The sequence below is a fragment of the Myotis yumanensis genome, unplaced genomic scaffold (assembly GCF_028538775.1).
Source record: "Myotis yumanensis isolate MYYU_CA2020_CCGP unplaced genomic scaffold, mMyoYum1.0.hap1 SCAF_6, whole genome shotgun sequence".
Classification (NCBI taxonomy): Eukaryota; Metazoa; Chordata; class Mammalia; order Chiroptera; family Vespertilionidae; genus Myotis; species Myotis yumanensis.
In genome coordinates, this window is record NW_027223757.1 from 10,801,103 (window position 1) to 10,828,515 (window position 27,413).

Below are 27,413 nucleotides of genomic sequence, written 5' to 3' on the forward strand. Positions count from 1 at the left end.
TACGAAAAAGGGACAATGATGTGTCTTTTGTCTGGTATTAGAAGGAACTATATCTGAGTTAAGCATGAATACAGGTGTATTCATGTGGTTCACGTCATTTGAATATTTTGTAAATAAAGATCTGAAAGACCATATATATAGATTCACTTATTTATGAATCTTGGGCCATTATAAAAGAAAAGCTAAATGGGAAATGTTACCTAATTCTACTGATGTTGTCATGTGTCTGATGTACTACAAAGTTGAAAGGAAATATGATGGATTGATGATGATGGTGGTGGTGATTGATACCACAGAGATGAGACTCTGTGTTCTGTGTCGGCCTATGCAGAGATGCCCACATCCTGTTGCAGAAGCTCTCTCCTTTGAGCTGTCTTCTGCTAGTGCTCATACGTTCTTCATAACAATAAAAGTAACAGTACTTTAAGCTTGCTCTTAGTTCTAAAAATCAAATTTTAAAAGATATTTTAACCAATATATATAAAATGGCCAATTATTTTTCACACAACAAATAATATCTTTGATTTTTGAATGAAGCCCCTTCTCCCCCATAGATCTCATCTTCCAAATGATAGTTGGGATTTGGGTTGCAGTTGGCTCTGTGTTAGGTAAAAGCGTGGCCAGAATTCAATATGCAACCACTTTAAGTACGCTTAATGAGCTGAGATCATAGATCTGGGGCTGGTAACAATACAAAATGCGTTTTATTGCACTTAAAATGAATTCACTTTTTTATATAATGTCACCTAGTTACTAGAACAAGTTCTGTGTTAGGCCAATTGGCACATGGAGGTATTCTCATTTATAAATGGTTGCTTTGTGCATTCAGTTCTGACATAGTTAAGAAAAAGAGCACAATTGAGCTCCAAATAACTAAAAATCTTTCATCTTTTTTCCCCACTCAAGAGCTTAAACTTTAAGGTAGGAAAATAATAAAAGAAGTTCTTAGTGGAGATTTAAAGGGATGTCTATAAAGTCAATTTCTAGGATGAGTTTTTGGAGTCAGCACATAGTACTCTACTTTCTTAAAATTTTTAAAATATTTATGTATATTTTTATTTACTTATTTCTACTGTGCCTTTCCCTCAGAAGAAACATTAAGGAAAAATAAAATACAAGAATCAAATTTGAAGTAGCTGGGAAAGAAAAGGAGGGATAAGAAGGTTAGGGACATCAACTGGACTGGGAGTGAGACAGTAGCTGAAATGCTTCTTCTATGCCATGGGTGGGCCACAGGTGGACCCTGAGATTTTTAGCAGCAAAGAAAGTAGGCTCAGTTAGTTTTCAGCAAACAGCGTCCGTGGGATTGAAAACAGATCAGTTACTCTGCAGAGATGCTATTCTGGACCCAAGGATCAGACAGAAATTTCTCTTGGGGTATCCATGAAGAATCTTCACCCTAGTGTCAGGAGCACTCATACAGCACATATGTGATGAGTTGTACAGTGCTGTTCTTTTTACACCAGATTAGACTGAGGGCAGGACTATGTCTGTTCTGCTCGTGTGTGTATCCTCCACATCAAGTCTATATCTGTCTAGTGAACGAATGAATACTGTAGCATCCCTGGATGGAGGATCTCCACAGTCAGGTTCCTGAAAGCCAGGGTGGAGGTGGAAGGGACGAACATAAGGTTCAGACACAGTCTACCATTTTCCCCCTACTCTAGCCTACTCCTTCCGTAGAATTTTGTTTATGTAGAAAAATGAAATGCCTGCCTATCTATTAGGGAGCCTCCCTATTCGTTGTGTATCTCAGCCTAGTCCTTGATTGAGTTGTGAGCTTGGCATTATAGCCCTTGGCAAGTTTCTACAGTAATCTTCTACAGCTGAAAGCAAACAAAACCTCACTCAAATAGTTATTGGAAAACACTACAAACCCTGAGTCACTAAAGAAGAATACAGTTATGTTGACCATATTTTACTTAATAATATGAAGAGATTGATCGCCCAGCCAGTGTGGCTCAGTGGTTGAGCGTCGACCTACTATGAGCCAGGAGGTCTCGGTTCGATTCCCGGTCAAGGCACATGCCTGGTTACAGGCTCAATCCCCAGTGTGGGGTGTGCAGGGGGCAGCCAATCAATGATTCTCTCTCATCGTTGATGTTTCTATCTCTCTCTCCCTCTCCCTTCCTCTCTGGAATCAATAAAAAATATATTAAAAAATAACATGAAGAGATGAATGCATTTCAAAGAGATTTAAGCAAGGACTGTAGCAGAGAGGATTTGTTGTTCTGGTTGATGGTGTACAGTTATCTTGTGTGCATTCCAAGCTGCAGGCTTTTGGGGGCTTTTCTTAAGCATCGTAAACCGTGGGGAACAGGCCAAACATAGTGGGCTGTGGCGGCAGAAGTACACTTGCATCTCGACTCTACGATTGTATTAACCAGGTGTCCTTTGGCAGGTTCCGTAACTCTTGTGCAAACCTCAGGTTCTTCATCTATAAAATGTGGATGATTCTTCCCACGTAAGATTGTCCCAAGGATTAAATAAAGTAATGCATGTAAAGCTCTGAGCGTTATGTGCCGGGAACACAGTTTTATCAAGTTTACTATCAATACACAGAAATACATACAAACATGCAGCTTTATTCTTGTTAAGTTCTTGCTACACTCTGGAGTTGTGCTTTTGAGAAGTATTTGTTGTGAATCATTCTTTCCCCCTTTCTTTATGGCATTTTTGCTTACTTATCGTCAGCAAATAAATCACAGAGGAAAGAAATTGCTTCACCCTTGCATTAGAGCCAGTCAGTGACAGGAAATCGGAACTGGTGAGGGAAACAAAGAAAGTTGAACTTTCGGACAGAGAAGTAATTATATTTTTATTCGCAACAGACTGCATATTAAATCCTTACCTGTGACTTGCAAATTTCTGGAGAGTGACCTCGGAGGATGTATTTGCAAAATAAAAGAAAATAATAAAGGAAAGAGAGAGAAAAAGAAAAAAGAAAGAAAAGCCTCTGGCATAGTGAAAGGAACCATCCGGTTTACTCCTGCACATTCCACAATGAAGATTGCGCCTGTCTCCCTCAGCATGCCCTGCTCGGCTCCCAAGGCAGTTTTCTCTACAATTGTTCTGCAGGCTTTTTACTTGTCTAGTTTGCACGTTAAGGCTGGGCCCTGACATGGGAGGATGTAGCTGGGCCCTGACATGTGGAGCTACAGCACCGTGAGTGAAGGTCAGGGTTTCCTCCCTGACTTTACAGTGGTGAGGACTGGGAGGCTTCTCCCAGAATGCACCTGGACTCCATGCATTCAAAGAAACAGATCCAGGGGACCCCTGGTAACAATTGCTGGGCTCTCAGAAAATACAGCTCCCAACTCCCCTGGCTTGTTCTCATTCATGTTTTTCCTTCCTTTTACTCTTTCTCCTTTCCTTTCTGCCTCTCTTTTCCTCTGTTCCTTTCAGTCTGTGATCTAAAGGAAGTTATCTCCTTTTACTTTGCTTCAGAACTTTGGAAGCAAAAAGTTAAAAACTGGTGACTACAAGGCTTTGAATGATGACCACATTCTTTAACGTGGATAGAAACACATGTTTTAGGAACCTGGCCATTGGGAATTCCCTTCTTTTTTTAAAAATATATTTTATTGATTTCTTACAGAGAGGGAGGGAGAGGGATAGAGAGTTAGAAACATTGATGAGAGAGAAACATCAATCACCTGCCTCCTGCACACCCCCTACTGGGGATTTGCCTGCATCCAAGGTACATGCCCTTGACCAGAGTCGAACCTGGGACATTTCAGTCCGCAGGCCGACGCTCTATCCACTCAGCCAAACCGGTCAGGGCGGGAATTCCTTTCTTGAACGCCATTTAATAAGCAGGCTGTTGCCAGCATCATTCCAAGTGAAGACATAGAGCAAGGGTGGAGGTCAGGTGACCTGTGGCAGCGGGAAGCCTGTGAAAAGTTGCTAAGGGAGAGGTACAGTCAGCTCTGCAGGTTAGCTGAGCATCTCAGGGTGATTGTTCAGCACACAACAGGCAAATTGTGCTCCATCTATTTCAGATCAAGTGATGATAAAGCAGTTTAATAATGCTTCTTTCTAACAACTAATTGAAGATACTGTACAAGAGTGATAATGCACAATTGAAGAGAAATCCAAAGTTAATTTTGCTTATGGGATCTGTTTGCTGTTTGACTCCAAGATGCATTATTTGGTCTGACCTTCAACACATTTCAATGATGAGTGACTCGCTCTCTCCTACATCCTGCCCTTTTAAGGTCACTTGTTGTCTTTTATTTTTTTAATATATATTTTTATTGATTTCAGAGAGGAAGGAAACAGAGAGAGATAGAAACATCAATGATGAGAGAAAAATCATTGACCAGCTGTCTCCTGCATACCCCCTACTGGGATCAAGCCCCCAACTGGGCATGTACCCCTGACTGGGAATCGAACTATAACCTCCTGGTTCATAGGTTGATGCTCAACCATTGAGCCACACTGGCTGGGCACTTATTGCCTTTTAAAATACAGCAGGCTTTCAGAGTTGCCTGAGGGAGCTGTGCTTAAGGCCAGAGGAATCGTCCTTCTCTTTTTGGTTGGGTTCTAACTTAGTGCCCTTCACCCCATATATACAGAGACATGAATGTATCAAGTTCAACATAGTCTTTACAATTAGGCTCTCAAAATTTTCTTATTAAAAATTTGCCAATCATGGTGTTTATTTAAATGTTGTGCATTCCTTGCCCAATCTCTTGAGGGAAAATGCTAGTTGGGAAGTACTAATATATATATATATATATCTGTATTCTATTTCAGTAATGCTTTGTAATCATTTTTTTAAAGTTGGCTTTATCTATGAAGTAAAACAACTATTCAGTTTAACATCACTTAAGAATAGAGTCTTACTAAAAAAATAAAAGTGTAAGGTCTTACTCAGAGGAAGACAAATACCATATGATTTCACTTATATGTGGGATCTAAAGAACAAAATAAAAAACAAACAAAGTAGAAACAAACTCATAGATAGAGAACAGACTGATGGTTGCCAGAAGGGTTGGGGGTTGGGAGGCTGGGTGAAAAAGGTGAAGGGATTAAGAAGTACAGATTGTTAGTTACAAAATAGTCATGGGAATGTAAAGTACGACATAGGGAATATAGTCAGTAATATTATAATAACTATGTATGGTGCCAGGTAGGTACTAGAAATATCAGGGGATCACTTTGCAAAGGATATGATTGTCTAACCACTATGTTGTACACCTGAAACTAATACAAAATATTATTGAATGTAAACTGTAATTGAAAAATAAAATAAAAAAAAAAGAATAGGGCCCTGGCGGGGCAGCTTTCTTAGTTGGTTGGAGCGTCATCCTGTACACCAAAGATTGTGGGTTCAATTCCCCGTCAGGGCACATACCTGGGTTGTGGGTTTGATCCCTGATTGGGGTGCCTATGGGAGGCAACTGATCGGTTTCTTTTTCACGTCAATGTTGCTCCTTTCATTTTTCTAAAATCAATAAAAGACATATTCTCGGGAGAGGATTAAAAAAAAGAATAGGGTCTTGCTGACATTAAGTTCTTATTAATGCTGTATAGATCCCTATAACTACTAGAAAGTGATAATGACCGGAGTATGCCCATGGAGTCCCGTAAAGCTGGGTAGTTCCTTTTACCTTAGTTATCCTCAGAATGGCTTTTACTTCTTCATGTTCTTCTGCCATATACATGAAGGGAATGTGGGTTAGCCATGCTCAACACAGTTGCTCATCCTTTCCTTTGCCTTTCCAGTGTCCACATGCTGGCATAGGACAGCAGGCGGAGACACAGTCAGGGGCCTGATCACTGCTGATCCCACATAAGCCTGTGGTTTAGAAGCTTTGTGTGTGGAATGGCTTGGAGGTGAGGGATCAGGAAGAAGGGAACGTGGAAGAAGCTTATAATATTAGTCTAGGAAGGAGATGAAAACCACAATTAAAACAGTAGGGTGGTGAGAACATAGGATGAATTTAAGAGACATTTAGAACAGAGAATCTACACAGAAATTGATTGGATATGGCACAGTTTTTTCAAAGTATGGTTCTTTTATCAGAAACATAGAGGTAGTCTGAAAAAGAGATTCCTGCCTTAGCTGGTTTGGCTCAGTGGATAGAGCGTCGGCCTGCGGGCTGAAGGGTCCCTGGTTCGATTCTGGTCAAGGGCACATGCCTGAGTTGTGGGGCTCAATCCCCAGTAGGGGGCATGCAGGAGGCAACCAATCAATGATTCTCTCTCATCATTGATGTTTCTATCTCTCCCTCTCCCTTCCTCTCTGAAATCAATTTATATATATATCTATATCTATATATTTATATCTATATCTATCTATCTATATCTATCTCTATATATTTTTTATTTTATTTTATTTTATTTTATTTTATTTTATTTTACTTTATTTTCTTTTAAAGATTCCTGGGCCCTACCCAGACTCAATGAATGATTTCTTTTAACAAGTTCCCCGTGTAATTCTGAGGTACACTCAGATTTAAGTGGTGAAGGGAAAGGGGTGTAAAGAATGGTACAGTACTTGGTTTTGTGTTGGGTGAATGACCTCACAGTGATGCCCCAGACGAGGTAGGAGAGCAAGTGGGTTTGTGGAAGAGAAAAGGTCGTTCACTTCTTTACAAACCTTTTTGAGTCACTCTCCCCCCTCTTTATTCTCCCCTTTTTCTCCTCCTTTATTCTGTCCTTCATTCTTACTATTCTGAATGCATTTTGTTATTGTTGTTTGTGTTCTTACTGAAAGTGGGTGAGCTCTTCAAGAAAAAGTATCTTTAGGTGGTTAAAAAAAAAGAAAAAAAAGGTTAACTTGGCACCGTCACTGTAAAACATGCCTCCATCCAGAGCTTACAGATTTTTAGAGTTGCTTTTTCTAGAATTTTGTGATTTTAGTGTTTTAGGCTTTTCACTGACAGGCATTGATGTACATCTCCCCAGTGGTCCACTTGTACCACGTGAGGTGACATTTTCAACTCTGCCCAGTCTGGTGGCAACACGTTTACAGACCAGCCCTGAGCTGGCCTTTCTGCCTGCAGGGATCCAGACTTATCCATCCCCTTTCTTCCTTCTTTCCCTCCAATGCTACCCAGACTTCAGGATACAGTTAACTTCTCCCTCCTCCATAACGTTTTCTCTAGCCTCTGCCCCTCTCCATTCCCAATAGTTATTTTCCATGTGACTCATTGGTTTGTAGTAGTAACTGGGTTACTTACCATGTTCTCTCATCAGGAGTGTATGTCTTCAAGATGCAACCCCAAAGAAACTTCTTTCTAGAAACTTCCTGAAGTCCATCTTCTACTCAGACCTTGGCCAGTGTGATCCAGATATGCCAAGGAATCCAAGCAAAGCTCTTACAGGATGCTTCGCCTGTACTGTAATTCCTGGTTTATTTGTTTGCCTCCTGCACTGACCCATAAGCTTATTGAGGTTACACCATCCTCACATTTTGCCATCGAGTTCTGAGAGCCAAATAGGGCACTAATAAGATACAGTAAGTGAAGGAGTAAATGCTCTTAATTATTTTAATTGAGTCTAAACTTACCAAGAGCAGAAGTCCTGAATCTGTATACACTTTGAATCTGATTTGGTGCCTTGCACACTGTGGGTGCTCCTGTCTGCCTACCCTCACGTTCACTCTGAGGAGCTGCCTGTTGCCAACCTGTAAGTTGGAGGCCGGTCTTGGTACCTAGTTTACCAGGGGGTCTTGCATTACTTGCTCTTTGAAGTGCTCCTCTTGCACTTGTTATTTTCTCCTTCCAATCCTTTGATTTTGGCATCCAGGATCTAAACATGTATGTCATATTCACGAATGTTCTCTATCAGATAATCTCAGTATTTTTTTTTTTTTTTACTTTAAAGCCACCTCTTCAGTCTTTGAAATGAATAGTAGTAACATTAGATGGTGGGAGGTGATACTTTATTCGAATTCAGGGCGAGGACTGCGGAGCCACACCGCCTGTCTTCTACTCCCGTTGATGAACTGTTTGACTTGGAGCATGTTTCGTGGCTTCTTCATGGTTCACCTTCCTCACCTGTAAATTGGTGATAAATATAATACCTCCTAGTGCTGTTTAGAGGACTGAATGGATTAATGAAAGGAGTACCTGGCATAATGTGTCTGCTGTAACTATTACTTTGTTTATATTTTGTGTTCTTATAAATTAATGCCAACAAAGGCAATTTTAATTTATAATAAGTGTGTGCACATATTCATTTTATGTAAGTTTATTGTGTACTTATTCTGTTCTAGGCATTGTGCGAGGTATTGGGGATACAAAATTTTGAGGACAAGTTATACATCTTGCCTTAAGTTGTTGACCGCTGGAAGATATAAACGAATAGGCAACGTGAATGCATATGATACATGTTATGATAGGGGACGGTACAGTGTGTAATGGGAAGACTTCGTCCAAATTGGAGCACTGGGGGAGGCTTTCCTACTGGGGCCTGAAGGACAATTAGGAATCAGCCAAGTGAAAGGGGAAGAGAGCATGTTGGAATGTTCCAAGCAGGAGTGACTGATGTTCAGAGACTGTGACATAGAAAGCAGAGTGCTTTTGAGGAACTAACATTTAATGTAGGGAGGAGACTAGCAAGCTCTGAGTAGACAACCAGGTGCTGCAAGGCCTTGCCTGCCATGTGAAGGAACTTGAACTTTTCTTTACAAGCACCATGAGGCCACTGAAGGGTTTTCACAGGACAGTGACAAGATCAGATTTGTGTTGGGGAGTTTTTGTGTGTTTTTTAACCTTTCCATTGCAAAATAAAATAGAACACCATACAGACTTGTCTACACACGTCTGCTCTGGTAACCACAGCAAAGATAAAAAATAGAACTTGCCAACTGCCCAGAAAAGCCCCTTCATGGGGCCTCACCCCAATCTCAGCCCCCGCTGTCCCCACAAAGACCACCCTGATTTCTACACTCACCACGTCCTTGGGTTTCTTTATGTTTATTCAAGTGTGCATCCTAGGCACGTATTTAGTCTTGCTCATTTAAAAAAAAAATGTCATTTTTATCAGCAGTTTTCCCTCCACCTTTTTTTTTTTTTACAATTATCTCTGGAAGGACCTGGGCCCTTCGGCCTACACAGCTTCCGACAGTCTGGATGTTGCTGACTGTGCAGTCGGGGTGCAACTCGGTGGGTTCCCCCACCCCTGGTGTTTCCTGCAGACTGACCACTGGAGGCCGAGGCTTGATGGGACTCAGTTTTGATCACTTTGACACGAGCATAGGTGAACATGAAATGGCTGCTGCTTTCTCCAGGGGACATCTGTGTTTTAGGAAGAAAGAGTCTCTGACCACATGTGGAGGGAGAGTAGATGGAAGAGGTCACACCAGGAAGATCAGTTCGTTTTTCTGTGTTTATCCAGAGGAGAGCCTGGAATAGGGACTCTGAGAATGGAAAGAAATGATGGTTTCCAGAAAGGTTTAAGAGTTATTAGCACGTGTAAGACTTGACAGTTATATTTGAGGACAGCGAGGACAAAGAACCCTCTTTGTGGGATGCAAGAGGATGGCAGGACCTCTCCATGAAATTGTGAAACCTGGGACTGTTGGGAAAGGCTCACAGGCGTTTGGTTTGGACATACTGAGTTTGAAGTGCCTGTGGACCGACGAGGATATGTCAGATTCATATTTCAAGCATTATTTTTAGCTACTTCCTGTTTGCCAGTAGTGTGTTGTGACTTAAAAAAAAAAGGTTGTCACCAGAAAAGAAATACTTTATTCAATATAAAATGTGCTTTCAGGTACAACATACATAGTTTCTGTCAATGACTTAAAAAATACAGAAGGAAAATTCAAAGAAGGTCAGCTTTAATTATAAGTAAATAAATGAATAACAGCCAGAAGAATGAAAAGAAAAGGTGAGATGCGAACAGAGCATTGCAGCCACACGGGTGTCCTCAGATCACTTCTGGAGCTGAAACCAAAGTGAAGCATTGGGCAGGCGGTGCTTCCAGAGGGAAGCATCAACGTGAGTGAATTGTGCCGTTTCTTCTGAAGTTAGAAAACGGAAAAAGATTCTCGAAGTGTGGATAGTGATTTGGGCTTGTCTCAGTTTAAGGAGCACGTTACAGTTCATTTCTGTGATTCCTTGGCAGTGAATTCATTATGACAAGAAACAATGTGGGGAAGGGAGAGAGAAGAATAAATTAACACATGTTACGAAAACTTTAGTATCTTCTCACCCTACTCTTTTAGCCATAATTTTTAAAAAACCCCATGGAGTTTACTGTTTTCCTGTCTTTGGAGAGCTTGCTGACTTGGGAAAGATTTTAAAGTATTACTGAAGCCAGTTTGAATCTTTTGCTCTTTGCTTTCCTACCATGGCCTGTCACTTGGGCAGAGAAGATGGAGAGGGTGTGATTACATTCAGCCTTTGGGGAAGGGAGGGTCAACTTTTATTTTCAATATGACAAACTGGAGATCTAAAATTTGGGAAACTGTTTAATGTCCATGGCTTGTTGAACATAGCCCACAAGTTTGACTCATAATTTAATTTAAATTTAATTTATTCATCAATTCTCTTTTATGGCAACATATGAGATAGCACATCTCCAAATTTTTCGTGATTCCCAAAGAAAAATCCTAAACTGACTTTTTCCCCATTTTATTGCCAAATTACATTTTAAGAAGTACTCCTTGAAACTGTGTCCCCAGCACATGAAAGACAAGAACCATTATTGGTGTAGGGTGCTGTTCATAGGCATTATTTCATTATCCCTCTGGAATAGAAATGGCTTCAAAGTCCAACAGAATATTTTTGGGGACGGGAGATGTATATTATTGATTTTCCACACAGTGGTCAATTATTTTGTTCCTGCATTGACTGCCTGGGCCCATTTGGTGTTTCTCATCTGCCTCCATCCTACAGCACCTCTGCCCTCTACTGTGAACATTTTGAACTTCTCCGGTGTCTGGGTTCCTTCCTGATGATCTCACATGGAATTGTCCTCAGTGCTGGCCCCAGACCCTCTGCTGGAAAGTGCCCTGGGAAGCCGGGACTCCACCCAGCTCCACGCACTGCACCTGGGCCCGGGTCCTCTCTGCCTGCAGGGTGCATCTGAGGGCTGCTTGTTTGGTGTCACCTTTACCCTCTAAGACAGTGGTTTCCAAACCTTTTTCACTGTGACCCACAATAAGAAACAAAGTGGACATCACAATGCAATGTACACATAACTTTGACTCTACATATGTAAATATGTAAGTGAAAGTTGCACAAATCACCCCTTGTATTTAAGGCATGCCTTGTAGTCTACTTTTTCCTATTCAATTCCATTAAATGACACTAAAAATATGCTGGTCATAACCCATGTTCATTCTACAATTTATTAATAGCTTATAATTTGTAATTTGAAAACTCTGCCTAACATTCTGACAAACACATGATTCCTTTTCAGAGAATCCCTCCTTAATATATCTCTGTTCTTGAATATCTCCAGAGAGGGGACCGCTTCATTCCATAGTTCTATTGTTTAGAGGACTTGGATGCCTTTTTTTTTTCTTCTTGTCTGATCACTGTGGCTAGGACTTCCCGTACTATGTTGAATAGGAGTGGTGAAAGCGGACATCCCTGTCTTGTTCCTGTCTTTAGGGGAAATAGTTTTAATTTTTGCCCATTGAGTATGATGTTGGCTGTAGGTTTGTCATATGTGGCCTTTATTATGTTGATGTATGACCTCTCTATTTCAACTTTACTGAGATTTTTTTTTTTTTTTTATCAAAAAGGGGTGTTGGATTTTGTTGAATGCTTTGTATCAATTGATATGACCATGTGATTTTTGTCTTCCAGTTTGTTTATGTGATGTATCACATTTATTGATTTGTGAATATTGTACCAGCCTTGCATTACTGCACTTGATTGTTAAAGGACTCAGATAATCTCTTAGAAATATAGCTATTTATAGGCCAGATTTCATAATGCTTTAGTAGTGATGAACCCAATGGTACCATGAACTATTTTTATATTTGAGTATTTTATTTAAATGAAAACTGCTTAGAATAAGTACCTGTATATGGGAGGTTGGAAATTTTCACAGAAATTGCATAATAATATTTCTTAAAGAATGAGAATCCTATTAAATGTCCTTTTATCTATAAAAGTAAGTATATTGGTTAATCAGATGTGTTAGAGTTTGGTAGGTGGTCACAGTTCATTGGCATCAGCTTTATCGTGGCTAGATGTATATGCTGTCATTTATAGATGCAACAGAGCTGGGAAATGAATGGCTTGGATTCTCTGCCTGGCTCACCAGTCACCGTGAATCAGTAGAGACTGTGTTCCTAACTCCCTGGCAGTGAGCTTGCAGTATGAATTATTATTTTTTTTCCTGGAAGTAGGGAATTAATTCACACTCTTCACAATCTGTTTACAACCAGTACACACACTGGCAAGCTGACCAGCAAGGTGGCTTTGTCTGTGACCAAATGGTTAAGAAACTCATCAACCGTAGTCACTTTAGCACCAGTTTGTATCACCAGCACAGCTAACCAAACAGTGGTATTATTCTGAAATTCCTAGGGATTCCTCCAAACCTCTGATGTCATAAGGATTGCATATTCATTGTCAACAGTGTGGCTGAGTTTTATAAGCTTGTTCCTTCATTTTTGCTTTTAACAAGAACACTTACTGAGAGTGTACTATGTGCCAGACACTGTTGTAGGATTGCGGGTGCAATAGTGAATGCAGCAGAGCAGGGAAAATAACCCTGCTGTTGCAGAACTTACATTTCAGTAAGGGATATATACACATACAGTATCACATACATATATGTGTGCATCTGTACATATATACATATGTATAGTAAGAGCACCAAAAAATAAGGAAGGGAAATGAGAGATTGTTGGTTGGGGAGTGATGAACTTCTGACAGGGTGGCCAGACAAGACCTCACTCAGATGAGTTCTTTGATATAAACTCCTGAAGGAAGAACACAGTCTAGAAGAAGTCTCTCAGACATTTTTTTTATTTTTATTTTTTTTATTTTTATTTTTTATTGCTTAAAGCATTACAAAGGGTATTACATATGTGTCCTTCTCCCCCCCCCCCCGCCCTTGACAATACCCCAGCTTCCCCTACCCCCCAGTGTCTTATGTCCATTGGTTATGCTCATATGCATGCATACAAGCCCTTCAGTTGATCTCTTAACCCCCTCCCTCCTGCCCCCCAACCCTCCCCGGCCTTCCCGCTGCAGTTTGACAATCTGTGTGAGGCAGCTCTGCCTCTGTAGAGACATTTTTTTAAAAATATATTTTATTGATTTTTCACAGAGAGGAAGGGAGAGAGATAGAGAGCCAGAAACATCGATGAGAGAGAAACATCGATCAGCTGCCTCCTGCACATCTCCCACTGAGGATATGCCCGCAACCAAGGCACACGCCCTTGACCGGAATCGAACCTGGGACCTTTCAGTCCACAGGCCGATGCTCCATCCACTGAGCCAAACCAGTTTCGGCACTCTCAGACATTTTTAAGTATTCTTAACTTGGGGTCTATGGAGTTTGTATGGGGGAAATATTGCATCTTAATTTTTACTAACTCTAACCAAAATTTATTTCTTCCAAATCATGAATGTAGATAACCAACTATAGTACTATTGGGAGAACCTGTAACTTTGTCACAGAGAGAGATCACAGATATGTTCATATCACACACAGTTACTATAGACATCTCAAAATATTATTTGTGCTCATCACTACTTATAAATTATGATAGTTAAATCTTGCAGTTAAATACTGTTATTTAATAAAGAAGAACATATCACGATTTAAAAAATACCTGTTTTAATAATTATACTTCAAAGTAAGAGATTTCCTTGTATCCCTCCGTATTTCAGCTTATGAATTTTCAGACATCCTGAGAAAGAGGCTAACACTTCACTAAATTGCCAAAGGAGGCTCCTGGCATAGAAATGTTAAGCTTTAGTTTAATCCCTAACTGAGAGCTTTCTTCCACCTCCCACAAGAACGGCACACTCTTCATTTGTTTTCCTCTCGTAGAGATTACTCAAATACATCCTGAACAGATGGGGAGGGTTTTCTGGATAATTCCATAGCGTTGTGACTGCGAAAGATCCTTCTTAGCTTCCTGTTTAACGCAGGCCACACACTATTAAAATACTTGCCGAACAATGCAGCAAGTCAAGCAGACATTTGGCTTCTTAGAAAAAATGGCAGTTTAATACTTCACAGATCAGCTTTTAGGCTTCTCAGAAAGTTACTCAAAGGGCCTTAACGGCAGTGCCATTTATTTTATGAGAAGAAGGAGATGTAGAAATAGAATCAGTTCATTTCACTCATTTACATCATCTTTTTAGCCAGTGCCTGCATCACAGTGTTGACCCAGAGAGTCTGTCCTGATTGAGAGCTCATAAGCTATGGACCGTGCCACCTTCACCTTGACCAGCCTGTGGGAAATTGGAAGGGATATGCATGTTTGACCGTTTTAGCGAGGCAGTCATAAGAACAGGACCTCTTATGCAGGTAGAAAGGGGAGGGTGACCCCCTAGTTAAATGGATATGCCAGAGAATTTTGCCTTGCTGCTACATGTTATGTGCTTCAGATCTCTTTGGATATATTCATCTACCTCTCAGCAAGAGGAAAAATATCAAATGTAAAAATTCCCAGCATCTTGATATTGCTGGGAACATCAAGAGAGAAACTCTGTAATTTTCACATTAAACTTTATGCTTGTCTAATGCAGAGGGAAGTTGATTCTGTGTCATTAAACCTCTTGGATTATATCTTCAGTTGTATCCTTTAGTTCTGGGTAATAGACACATGAAAGGTGTGATGAAAGCTGTGAGCCCTGTTGCGCTCATTTGCCCGCTTCTTTTCCTTTCCAGGTTGGTGAAAGATGCTCCCTGGGATGAAGTCCCGCTCGCTCACTCCCTGGTGGGTTTTGCCACTGCCTATGACTTCTTGTACAACTACCTGAGCAAGACACAGCAGGAGAAGTTTCTTGAAGTGATTGCCAATGCCTCGGGCTATATGTATGAAACCTCATACAGGAGAGGATGGGGATTTCAATATCTGCACAATCACCAGCCCACCAACTGCATGGCCCTGCTCACAGGAAGCCTAGTTCTGATGAACCAAGGTGCGTGTGGACACAGCTGAGGGACACCTGGGCTGACACGAGATGTGGCTGCCATGTTGCGAGCAAAGCATTTGAATATGTTTTGATTTCAGAGAAAGGAAGGGAGAGGGGAGAGAGAGAGAAACATCAATGATGAGAGAGAATCATTGATTGACTGTCTCCTGCAGGATCCCTACTGGGGATCGAGCCTGCAACCCAGGCATGTGCCCTGATTGGGAATTGAACTGTGAGCTCCCTGGTTCATATGTCAATGCTCGACCACTGAGCCACACCAGCCAGGCATGAGCAAAGCATTTTTTATAACTAGTCTTAGTACATGTTCATATTTGATCCTAAGTCTGTGAGATGAAGTAATAACTAGGTTATCTCTTAGAGAATTGAGAGACATCTTTCTTCATTTCTGCTAGTTATATTAGCATGAAGGTTATTGAATTAGGGCTTTTTGATTGTCCCAAGCCATGTTTTTAAAATATGCTTTTATTGATTTTAGAAAGAGAGGGAGAAGAGGGAGAGAGAAACACTGATGTGAGAAACATCTATCAATTGTCTCCTGCATGCCCCCTACTGGGAGTTGAGTTCACAACCCTGGCATGTGCCCTGACTGGGAATCCAACCAGCGACCCTTTGGTGCATGGGACAATGCTCAACCAACTGAGCTACACTGGCTAGGGCCCAAGCCATACTCTTTTTATTTTATTTTTTTATTTTACTGATTTTTTACAGAGAGGAAGGGAGAGGGATAGAGAGTCAGAAACATCGATGAGAGAGAAACATCGATCAGCTACCTTCTGCACACTCCCCACTGGGTATGTGCCCGCAACCAAGGTACATGCCCTTGACTGGAATCGAACCTGGGACCCTTGAGTCCGCAGGCCAACGCTCTAGCCACTGAGCCAAACCGGCCAGGGCCCAAGCCATATTCTTATAGCACAGAACCAGTGGTAAATACTGATTTTTCCAGAGAATTTTGACAGTGAAGACAGCCGGCCTGAATAAATGGAGTTTTTAAAAGCTGAATAGGTGGTTTATTATTTGAAATGAATATTCCTTGCACATATGTGTATCATTACACCAGTACTCTTATTCTCTAAAGACTTCAAACTACCAATGTGGATCATTTAGGTCAAATTTGGAAGTCACTTTTGTGGATTGTATAGCTATTTTGCCTTCATGTATAACATAATTGCTAGTATTACATTTTCTTGGTTCTTATAATTCTGTCTTAATTACAACTCCTGTGGAAGTTTATAAATGACTAAATAAGATTATATTTTTTAAAAGCTGCTCTAAGAACACAGTGAATTATAAGGATATTAAATATATACTTGGAGCAGGCAAGTCTAAAAGGATTTAACTCTTACATTCCCCATAAGAATATGAATTCTCACATCAACCATATAAGGTAGCAGGGATTTTTGACCCACTTCCGGTCAAACTCAAAGTTCAGTCTCTTTTCACTATATTTTGTTGCCTCTCTGGGAATAGAAATTTAATTTCTAGCAATAAGGAAAGCTTGCTTAAGAGGGTAAATTTTCATGCTAGCTTCCTTTGCCCCCTACTCTCACAAAAACAAAATTTAATCCCAAGGTCTGTGGCTGGCTCAGATTGGAGCAAAATTTGTACTTCTTCCCTGGTAGGAGTTTTGATATGTATTTTTTCCTGATTAAAGTTATTTATAAGAAGACTGGGTAGAAAAAGGGTGAAATCTCTGGTTTTGCACATCTCAGTTAGGCTTGTAGTCCTCACTTTCTTGGCATACTCCTTCCAACGTTAAGAGCTACTTTGGTCAGGCTGTTCCAATATTCCATGTTCTCCAGACCAGCCTGCAGGTACTGACTGAGGTAGCTTAGAGCACACCGTAGTTACATTGGATTCACATAAAATCTCCAAAGAGGGAGAATTAGAATTTTCTGTCTGTACTGCTAACCCTATCTAAGTCTTGGTGCACAGAAACCACAGGACCACATGTAAGCAGTTTACAAATCAAGAGGAAAGAAGAGAGATGTGAAATGTCCAAATGATTCCCCAATAGTTGTTATAATAGCACCAGGGAATTAAATAAGAGGTAGCATGAAGTTATGGTTACATATCAATCGAGTATATTACGTTTGAATTCAAAAGAACAATATTCATTAAGTGAGCTTGAGAAGGGTGATGGAACTTTGAAGGATAGATAGGATTTGGTAAATGAAAACGATGAAGAACATTCTAGGTAAGGTATGTGGATGGTAGAAACATAGCATTAATCACAGCAATGGTACGTCATATGACAGATTTGAAGTTTGCAAAATATGTTGGGGGACATTGCCTCATTTCTCCTGAACAGGGTTTTTATAAGGAAAATCAGGTTATCTGATGTCCTGGGAGCAGTGAGCATCAGTCGCCTTGGTGTCTGGTTGCAGATGGAAGCTACAGACAGGGAAAAGATGAAGATGATCGAAATTTTAAACCCTAACGATTAGAGAACGGAAATTGAAAAGTATCCAGAAGATTGGCATGCCAGGTGTGGAGCTGGGTGGGAGACAGATCTAGGGTACAATTAACAGTCACCTCTGACCAGCGAGCCTGAGAACGGTGTTTCCACATGAGGTGGGAGCAAGGACTTACTTAGCCTGGGTCCTTAGATTTAGGCTGGGAACTGTGGTCCCGGGCCTCTGGAAGCCTCCACACCCAGCACACCAGTAGCCATGACGGAGTGCTCAGCACTGACGGCCACACACACGTCTGTGGGAGTGAAGCAGTCAGACTGCACCCACATTAGGGGGCAGGGAGCTTAATTTTATCCTCAGGGGTTGTGTGTTTTAAATACAAGACAACAAACCTTAAATCTCAAGACTTGGGCTCAGATCAAAGTTCTGTTCATTTTCAGTCATGTGTCCGAGGTCTTGAACAAGTCAACCTTTCTGTAACTTCGGAGTAATAATGCATCATTGAGCTATTAAAAGGATTAAGTAGGATTATGTTCAGTGCTGTGTAAATTACAAATGTTATAAAAATGTGAGGAGTTGTTATTGTTACTTAAATGCTAGTCTCGCAAGAATTATAGAAAGCTAGCATTTATGTTGTAAGGATTTTGAAAAAGTTTTTAGACCTTTAGTTTTCATTTGGGGAGATTGAAGAATGTGACAGGTTGAAGAAGTGCTTGAACAAAACCACGTAGCTCGTTTTTGGCAGATTCTGGACTCCCAGCTGATGTTTTTGGCCCTTAAGTTGCCACTTCAATGGTCTCTTCACCCCATTGGGCTGCCTTTTCAGATCCCAGGGAATCTAAAAGCACAAAAGAATGTGAGAAATTGTTGTCTGAGGATAGAACAAATTGAAGATTGCCCATTTAGCCTTTGTAGTATTTGTAATTATTACAAATCCTATAAAATAATGGTGAAAGTTTTATAAACTGGTAAACTTCAAAAAATATATTCAAGTAGTAGTTTTTAGTAAAATTGAATTAAAAGTCTTAATGTACAGCATAAAGTTATGTGCAATTTGTGATCTTAAATGTGATGTGGTTTCAATTTATTAAAGATTAGGAAATGACTGATGTTCACTTGAAGGTTTATCTTCATTTAATTAATAAATGACCTGTATTCAAGAACTTCTTAACTTACATCCTATACCCATCACAATCCTGGATTAGCAGCATGTTCTTTATAACGTTGGTAAGTGGGAGTTTTACAAAATGCAGTTTGTAATGTAAAGGAGTCAGATAACTCAGAGGGCTTTATTTGGCCACGTTTTTGTTTATGTTTGTTACAGCTTTAGTCATTGTTTCCATGTGTTTTCACCCTCCAGGGTATCTTCAAGAAGCCTACTTATGGACCAAACAAGTTCTGACCATCATGGAGAAGTCTCTGGTCTTGCTCCGAGAGGTGACAGACGGCTCCCTCTATGAAGGGGTCGCGTACGGCAGCTACACCACTAGATCACTCTTCCAGTATATGTTCCTCGTGCAGAGGCACTTCGACATCAACCACTTTGGTCACCCGTGGCTTAAGCAACACTTTGCCTTTATGTATAGAACCATCCTGCCAGGTATAGTGAGGAATCGCAAGTGGGTCAACGTTAACTATTGTCATTTTTCCTGATTATGAAAATGGGCTGGAGAAATGTGGGGTTTGAGCCATATTGAAAAAAAAATCAAAATAGAATTCAATGTAAGAGTTACATAGCCAGAACATCTCGGGAGTTAACGGGAGCATTTGTGATTTAGGTATTGTAAAGCTTGGAGCATGACGGATCAAGGAGAGTTTGTAGCCGCCACAGAACTTTTATTTTTGTATGTGTAAGCCATGCATACATATACAGAATTCATTTTCATGAATCAAAACAGGATATAAACATTTATGATTACATGTTCATTTTCCTTTATATGTGATCCCTCATCAATCCTATTTTGGTTTTTAGTTCATAATTTTTTTCTTCCAAACTATATAGACATGATTCAAAATGAAATATTACATCTACATATTTAAGTTGGGGCTTTAGTATTTTCTTTAAGTTTTTTATTGAAATAACTAGTATAAAATATAGGAATATAGCCAAAAAGTGAATTTCTATAAAACTTATCTCTTGTTGCTGTGTAGCTTAGTCTTCTAAGAGAACTGGCTCAAAAAAAGTTATATGTGATTTAAGAACTGATTTATTTCTAAGAGAGCCTTGTAACGCTTCTTATTTCTAAACAGGACTTAAAAAAAAAATTAGGAGGTAGTTTTTCATCAAGATGGGTTCCCCTACTCCCTCCAGTGAAATGAAGTTTTCAGATGATGATTCTAGAATTACAGTAAAATCAGTATTTAAATCTTTTTGCTGTGGTTGTATACACATGGATTGGATAGAATCTCCATTATTGGGTTAGTTTTTCAAAAATAACACAGAGCAAAAGAACCATATTAAAATTTAGTTTAGACTTACATTCACAACTCTGTTTTATTGCTTATTCTTAGACATACCAGAGCGACCTGTTTTATAGTTTATGTTGATAACCAAAGGCCTTTAATGGTCTCAGTGTTCTGTAATTTGAGCTGAGATCTAACAGCCAACCGCAGCAGGGCTGGGGTCTGCTGTGAGCTGTTTACGTAGCTGCTGCTTAAGCTGGAAAAGACAGCATGAACACCTCTAAGAAGAGGATTCAAGTATTTGTGTCCATTAACTCAACAAACCTTTCTTGAACACCTATGTGGTGGGCAGGAGATTCAAAGAGGAATAAAACATATCATCTGCTTTCAAAAGATTCAGAAAATCACATTTTATAATAAGACTTATTTAGAAAAGCAATTACTAGACAATTGTCTAGTAATTGCTTTTCTAAATAAGTCTTATTGTAAAAGCAATAGTTAGAAGCAAAAATATTAGCTGTAAATTATGGAAATGCAGTCATGGTCACATTTGGAAGGGATTCTGTGTTAAGTCAACCTGCTCAACCTTTCTCTTTTTTCTCTCCAGCGGCTATTCTAGTGACTAGTGCTGTCTGACCCGGCGTTTTTGCCCATTCTTCTTCTTTAAGAATGTCTGGAGCATATCCTGTCTTCCCTGCTTTTATTTTTCTGACCCATTTCAGTATGATATTTGCATTTCCCCTCTTCCCTTTAATGTCCAGCAATACACACTCGCAGCATCTCTGTGGGAATTGTTAGGTTTTCTTCCTGTGGAAACTCAGTTTCTCCTCTACACCTTATAACTTCCGCTTGGTTGGAGGGCACATTGAGGCATTTGTGTTACTGTTTTGACGTAGGATGTGGGTTGAGTTGGTAGGAGAGCTATTGCTCATTTGAGGTCCAGGAACTCACCATGCTCAAGAGGATAATGCCTGTATCTGTGCAAACATAACTGCACATAGCATGGACCCTGAAAACCCAGGAAGGTGGGCAGTGTACGTCATTAGTCGTCGTGGCATCTTCATCACCAATGACAAGTTGCCACACAACAAATACAAACTTGCACACAAGATTTGTGGAGGACCTTCCGCGGGGTTCTGATTCATTGGTCCGGGGTGGAGTGTGGGCATTGTGGTTTCATTTGTCATTTTTATCCAAGGTGCACACTTGATTCTAATTTGCAGGCAGGATTGAAAGTCATTGTTTAGGCCTTTATGGGGACATGCAGTTTTAAACTTACCTTAGTTCTGTAAAACTTCTTTCCCCAGGATTTCAGAGGACTGTGGCCATTGCAGACTCAAATTACAACTGGTTTTATGGTCCAGAGAGCCAGTTGGTGTTCCTGGACAAGTTTGTCATGCGTAACGGCAGTGGTAACTGGCTGGCTGACCAAATCCGGAAGAACCGCGTGGTGGAAGGCCCAGGGACCCCCTCCAAAGGACAGCGCTGGTGCACTCTCCACACGGAATTCCTCTGGTAGGACACGTTGCGTGGGCTTTGCAAAGAAATTGTACCCAGGGGTACAGGTGTGCTAGTTTTTTGCCTTAAAAAAAAAACAACAACAAAAAACTAATCTAAAGCTTCAGTACTTACAAATTCAATTCCTATCACAGTGTTTGAAACTCTGCTAGAAACATTTCCTGACATTTAAATCTAATTACCGTTTGCAGTTTGATTTTTGTATGTTAGAGATGTCCTAGGCTCACACTGTTTTACAGATAGGCCTGTTTTCATTTACATCATTTTTGAAATTGTATAAAGAGAAAACCATCAACTAAATTTAGACTGGGTTCTTCTGATAATCACACCCCAAATAATTTGTTTTGTTTTGGTAAATGAAGCATTATAATCTGCTAAGAGCAAAGCTGTTACCAAATTTTCAAAACTATTTAAAAGTGTTTGACAGTTTTTGACAGTTTCACTTTGATAATAAAAGAACCATGTAATTTTTTTTTGGCCTTAATCTTTTAAACCAGAAAGAGAACCAGTGTCTCCTTTTTAAAGTCCTGCCAAATATATTACTGGCATCCAATAAATGAAGATAAAAATTACAGGGACCTAGTTGATAATTAATCTCTTATGTCTTTTCAAGCTTTTGACACCTGCATTCAACTCTGAAATAAGCTTCTGAGGTGTGATTGTTTGCCTTCATTATTTTTTAAATTTTAGACAGTTAAGAGGAAAATAACACTAGAAAAGAGGTAATTGTCTCTAGTTTAACCACCTTTTTTTAAAACTGTATTCACAGGTGAATTAAATATATTAATATGCAACCATTCTTGCCTCCTTTTAGGGAGATAAAGTCATTATTTAATTGTGTTTTCACTTAAGCAACCGAGAGAGTTCTATAAAGCTGACTATAAAGCTAACTTAGATTAATGCTAAGTCTGACTTGGTTCAAAATCTGCCTGATAGGAGTATGCCAACTGGCCAAAAACTGAAAGAAGGCTGGAAAGTTCAGCGTGTGTCTGGATTTGGTAAATCACAGAAGGAAGCCAACCTTATTATACCAGGCCTGGGAGAGACACGCTTTCTGATGTTCTGAAACTGAGACTCTAGAACAACAGATGAAACAGCCACAAACACCAATAAGATTAACTCTGCCGTACGCGATTGATTCACTGTAGAACAAATTCTCTACGAGCTAATGACACAGGTCTGCCTTTCTGCCCTTGGGCAGGAACTTACATGAACCTGTCAAGGCTGTTATTTCAAATCATCAAAAGCAAACAATCATATTTATTATTTTTGCGGCCTTTCTGAATCAAAAACCTGTGTTCTTAATCACTTGGAAGTTTAATGTTAATTTTTTATTACTTGATAAAAAACAATTATCCTAAATAACAGGTCATTTATTGTCCAAAATGCATGACATCATCTGTAGATGAAAACAAAAGCTTTAGATCTGGGCTAGGCAGTAGTAGCCACAATTAGAAATCCTCAGTATTAATAGTTTCCTGAATTTCATCTATTTATATTCTTAGATGTGGTATTCAAAAATAAATTGTATCTAATATGTGAAGTTTAACTTCATTTAAATTAAATTTTAGAGGCTAAAAAGTACTCTGCCAAACGTTAATAATACTATTTATTGTAGAAAAATATTTCATTGCAACTCAAGGCGTGTTAGGTTCTAGATCCAAACACAGGGTTCCCTAGAATGGGAGCCCCTCAAGCTAGAGGTTTGGGTGAAGTACTTAATTTTCTGATCCATGAGCCCCAGTAACATTTGGATGGCAGCTCTGACATGGTTCTGTGAAGAAGGTTCATATAGTCATTAGCAGCAGGAATCATTTTAGGCTCAAATCCGAGGATCGCATGTTGTAAAGATATTCTCCTCTCTAACCAAGGGTGTTAGTTCCCCTGCACAGTGTGACCATCCACAGGTGTTCTCAGAACTGTCCCTACTACAGTCTGTACTGCCAGCGCTCTGGGTAGCATCGGTGTGTTCTGATGTGTTATTTTCACTTCCACCAGAAAACCAATTAATTTTTTAAAAATGAATTCTTTCAGGTATGATGCCAGCTTGAAATCTGTCCCTCCTCCAGATTTTGGCACCCCTACATTGCATTATTTTGAAGACTGGGGCGTTGTGACTTACGGAAGTGCACTGCCTGCGGAACTCAATAGGTCTTTTCTTTCCTTCAAGTCAGGAAAACTTGGGGGCCGTGCAATATATGACATTGTCCACAGAAACAAATACAAAGACTGGATCAAAGGATGGAGAAATTTTAATGCAGGGCATGAGCATCCTGATCAGAACTCATTTACTTTTGCTCCCAATGGTGTGCCTTTCATCACGGAGGCTCTCTACGGGCCCAAGTATACCTTTTTCAACAACGTCTTGATGTTTTCCCCAGCTGTGTCCAAGAGCTGCTTTTCTCCCTGGGAAGGTCAGGTCACCGAAGACTGTTCATCAAAGTGGTCTAAATACAAGCATGACCTGGCAGCTAGCTGCCAAGGGAGAGTGGTCGCCGCAGTGGAGAGAAATGGAGTGGTTTTCATTCGAGGAGAAGGTGTGGGAGCTTACAACCCCCAGCTCAGTCTGAAGAACATCCAGAGGAATTTGATCCTCCTGCATCCACAGCTTCTCCTCCTGGTGGATGAAGTCCATCTGGGAGAGGAGAGCCTCTTGGAGACGGCAACGAGCTTCTTCCACAACGTGGACTTCCCTTTTGAGGAGACAGTGGTAGATGGCGTCCATGGGGCTTTCATCAGGCAGCGAGATGGGCTCTATAAAATGTACTGGATGGATGATACCGGCTACAGTGAGAAAGCAACTTTTGCTTCCGTGACCTACCCTCGGGGCTATCCTTACAACGGGACAAACTATGTGAATGTCACCATGCACCTCCGAAGTCCCATCACCAGGGCAGCTTACCTCTTCATCGGGCCATCTGTGGATGTTCAGAGCTTCAGCATCCACGGAGACCCCCAGCAGCTGGATGTGTTCATAGCCACCAGGGAACACGCCTATGCTGTTTACCTTTGGACAGATGAGACCCCAGGCCAGTCTGCCTTTGCACAGGTCATTGCCGATCGTCAGAAAATTCTGTTTGACCGGAGTTCAGCCATCAAGAGCGCCACTGTCCCTGAGGTGAAGGACTATGCTGCTATTGTGGAGCGGAACCTGCAGCATTTTAAGCCAGTGTTCCAGCTGCTGGAGAAGCAGATCCTGTCCCGAGTCCGCAACACAGCCAGCTTCAGGAAGACCGCTGAGCGCCTGCTGAGATTTTCAGACAAGAGGCAGACTGAGGAGGCCATCGACAGGATTTTTGCCATATCCCAGCAGCAGCAGCAGCAGCAGCAGCGCAAGTCCAAGAAAAACCGAAGGGTAGGCAAGCGCTATAAATTTGTGGATGCCGTCCCCGATATTTTTGCACAGATTGAAGTCAATGAAAAAAAGATTCGGCAGAAAGCCCAGATTCTGGCACAGAAAGAACAGCCCATAGATGAAGATGAAGAGATGAAAGACCTTTTAGATTTTGCAGATGTGACGTATGAGAAACACAAGAACGAGGGCCTGATGAAAGGCCGGCTTGGACCGGCGCGGATGGTGACGACCATGCACAGCAAAGCGCCGTCACTGTCCGCTTCTTACACCAGACTCTTCCTGATTCTGAACATTGTTATTTTCTTCGTCATGTTGGCCATGCAACTGACTTATTTCCAGAGGGCCCAGAGCCTACATGGCCAAAGATGTCTGTATGCAGTCCTCCTGGTAGATAGTTGTATTTTATTATGGCTCTACTCTTCTTGTTCCCAGTCACAGTGTTAGCACTGAAGCTGTCAATCGCTCAATTATTTGTGGTCACAAATCTATGCAAAAAAAATTTTTAAAAATCGCCCTAGTTATTGGATTTTTTTCTCAGATTCATTTTCACAAATGAAGGGGAAGATATCTTCATACAAGAAAGCAAGGACATGGGGAAATCAGAATTGAAGTAGGTAAAGAATTTGTCAAAGGAATAAAAGTAGTTTAGATGTCCCATGATGTTTCTGGAAGTGTTTGGCTTGGCTAATTTAGTGGTCCATATAGTACTACTCTTAAACACAAAGTCTGGTTTTAAGTAATTTTTAAACAAAAAAGACAGAATTGGATTTTATTAATATTAATTTAATGCTACTAGCAATCTTCAGATACTATTTTATGAAAAGTTTGAAGCACACAATTCTGAGAAATACAGACTTTTTTTAAATGGTGTAGCCATGTTAAAAAAAATAAATGTTGCGAAGTCCTGGTATGGCGGTGCCATCTTCCTGGGAGAGTAGTTCCTTAGTTAAGTGAATAACAGCACTTGTGTATTGAATTACTATTCAGATAACATGGTAAAATGATGGCAGAAAAATCATTAAAAAGTTAAGATATATTTCCAGTAGAATACATGTATGTATGAATGACTGTTTGCTTAATGATGTCCATTTCTGCACACACATAACTGATTGCTTTTATGCATACATTGGTTATTCAAATAAGACAATTTCAGATAACTTGATTTCCTATTTTTTTTTTAATATGGAAACTTGCTGTGGACCTAGTGACTAAACTTTAAAATAAAATATTTTATATCCTTAATGTTAATTTCAATACCAAAGAAGATGGGGAAGCTAAAATTTGGATACGATTCTTATGTTTTTTAATAGAAATTTTTCTTTAAATTTATTTTGTTTAATAAACATCATAATTGTGATTTTTCAGTAGTGTCTGTCTTCTTTGTTCCATTATAGTTAACAGCAATTTTGAAAACTTTGAAGAGAAATGTTTATTTGGGCATGCATTAATTAAGCTTATAAAGTAGTATTTGAATTGAAAGAAGTAATTTCTCTGCTTATTTGCCTTTGTGTTGTTTAAACATTTTAAATATTTCAAACCAAAGCCAACCTCTGATATTTGAGTAATGCCATACTTTTAAAAGCATAAAGTTTTCTTATTTATTTGCAATCAAGTCCTCAGGAGGTTAACAGCAGCACAGAGTACACTACTGGAAACATATTCCACAGTTTATACTTTGGCATAAGAAAATGATATACTTAAAAGGAACTGAAGAGTAAATTAATTACCTTACATTCAGCATAGTTGAGTCTTCTCCATTTCTCCCCTGGAAATATGTTTGGCTCACATTTTACATTAAGGTCACATTCACTGATTTGTACGTCTGAAGTCATAATGGTGATCTTTTCCTTTTACATCGCTTTTTTTTTTCGTGGAAATACGATTGTGTAACAGAAAACAAGAACACAGAGAAACACTTTGTGAGCACCTTTTTTGCGGTTCTAATTTTGAACCTTCTTACATAAATGAAACCCAAGTTTGACTTTTAACTGTGCTTCACTCATTATACTTGGAATCTAGAACATGACTTATGGGGAAGTATTTTTTTTTTCTTTCATGGAAAAGGCCTCCAGGGAGGATGTCATTACACACTGCTTAAAAGAATAATGTTTTCAAAAGAAGAATGCTTCCGTTTGTCCTGCATGGATGCTGTTCCTGGGATTTAAACTTGCTTTATGTGACAGATTCTCCGTTTACTTAACCCCATTCGGCATTCCTCTTTCCTACTCTTTCTCATTCAAAACCATGAATTGTCCGAAATGATCAAAAGCAAATTTTGAAAAAAGGGGGCAATTGCCCTTTGAGGCTACCAAGCAAACCTGATCTGAGATCCAAACACTCACAGGCCTACTTTCTAATCGAGATGAAAAGTGTAAGCAAGCGCCAAATCCAGCTTTCCTTCTGTTTTCATTAGTTTAAGGGCAGATGATAAATTAGTTTGAAAGTAACTTTTTAAAATGTGGTAATTGTGCATCTTTAAAAACAAAATTAACTAGTGGGCTTTTTACCCTTCTAGTGGACCTCATATCTACTTCACTTAAGAAGTCATTTCCACGGGCAGTGACTCAGTGAGTGAGTGAAAAATAATGCTGAGCCCTAACCGGTTTGGCTCAGTGGATAGAGTGTCAG

At 40.0% G+C, this 27,413-nt stretch overlaps 1 protein-coding gene across 6 annotated transcripts in view; it reads left to right on the top strand.

Annotated features, from left to right (window-relative positions):
- DSE (dermatan sulfate epimerase) overlaps positions 1–26,130 on the top strand; it is a 57,076-nt gene extending 30,946 nt beyond the window's left edge. For 4 of the 6 annotated variants that reach the window (XM_070417512.1, XM_070417511.1, XM_070417509.1 and 1 more), the window contains 4 exons: positions 14,827–15,080; positions 18,870–19,109; positions 21,220–21,427; positions 23,465–26,130. In XM_070417512.1, coding sequence (XP_070273613.1) covers positions 14,827–15,080; positions 18,870–19,109; positions 21,220–21,427; positions 23,465–25,229 — 2,467 coding nt within the window. In that variant the 3' untranslated portion in view covers positions 25,230–26,130. Of the gene's footprint in view, positions 1–14,826; positions 15,081–18,869; positions 19,110–21,219; positions 21,428–23,464 lie in introns of those variants that run through there. The other 2 variants (XM_070417514.1, XM_070417515.1) reach the window with 2 other exon arrangements.
- Positions 26,131–27,413: the final 1,283 nt, after the last annotated feature.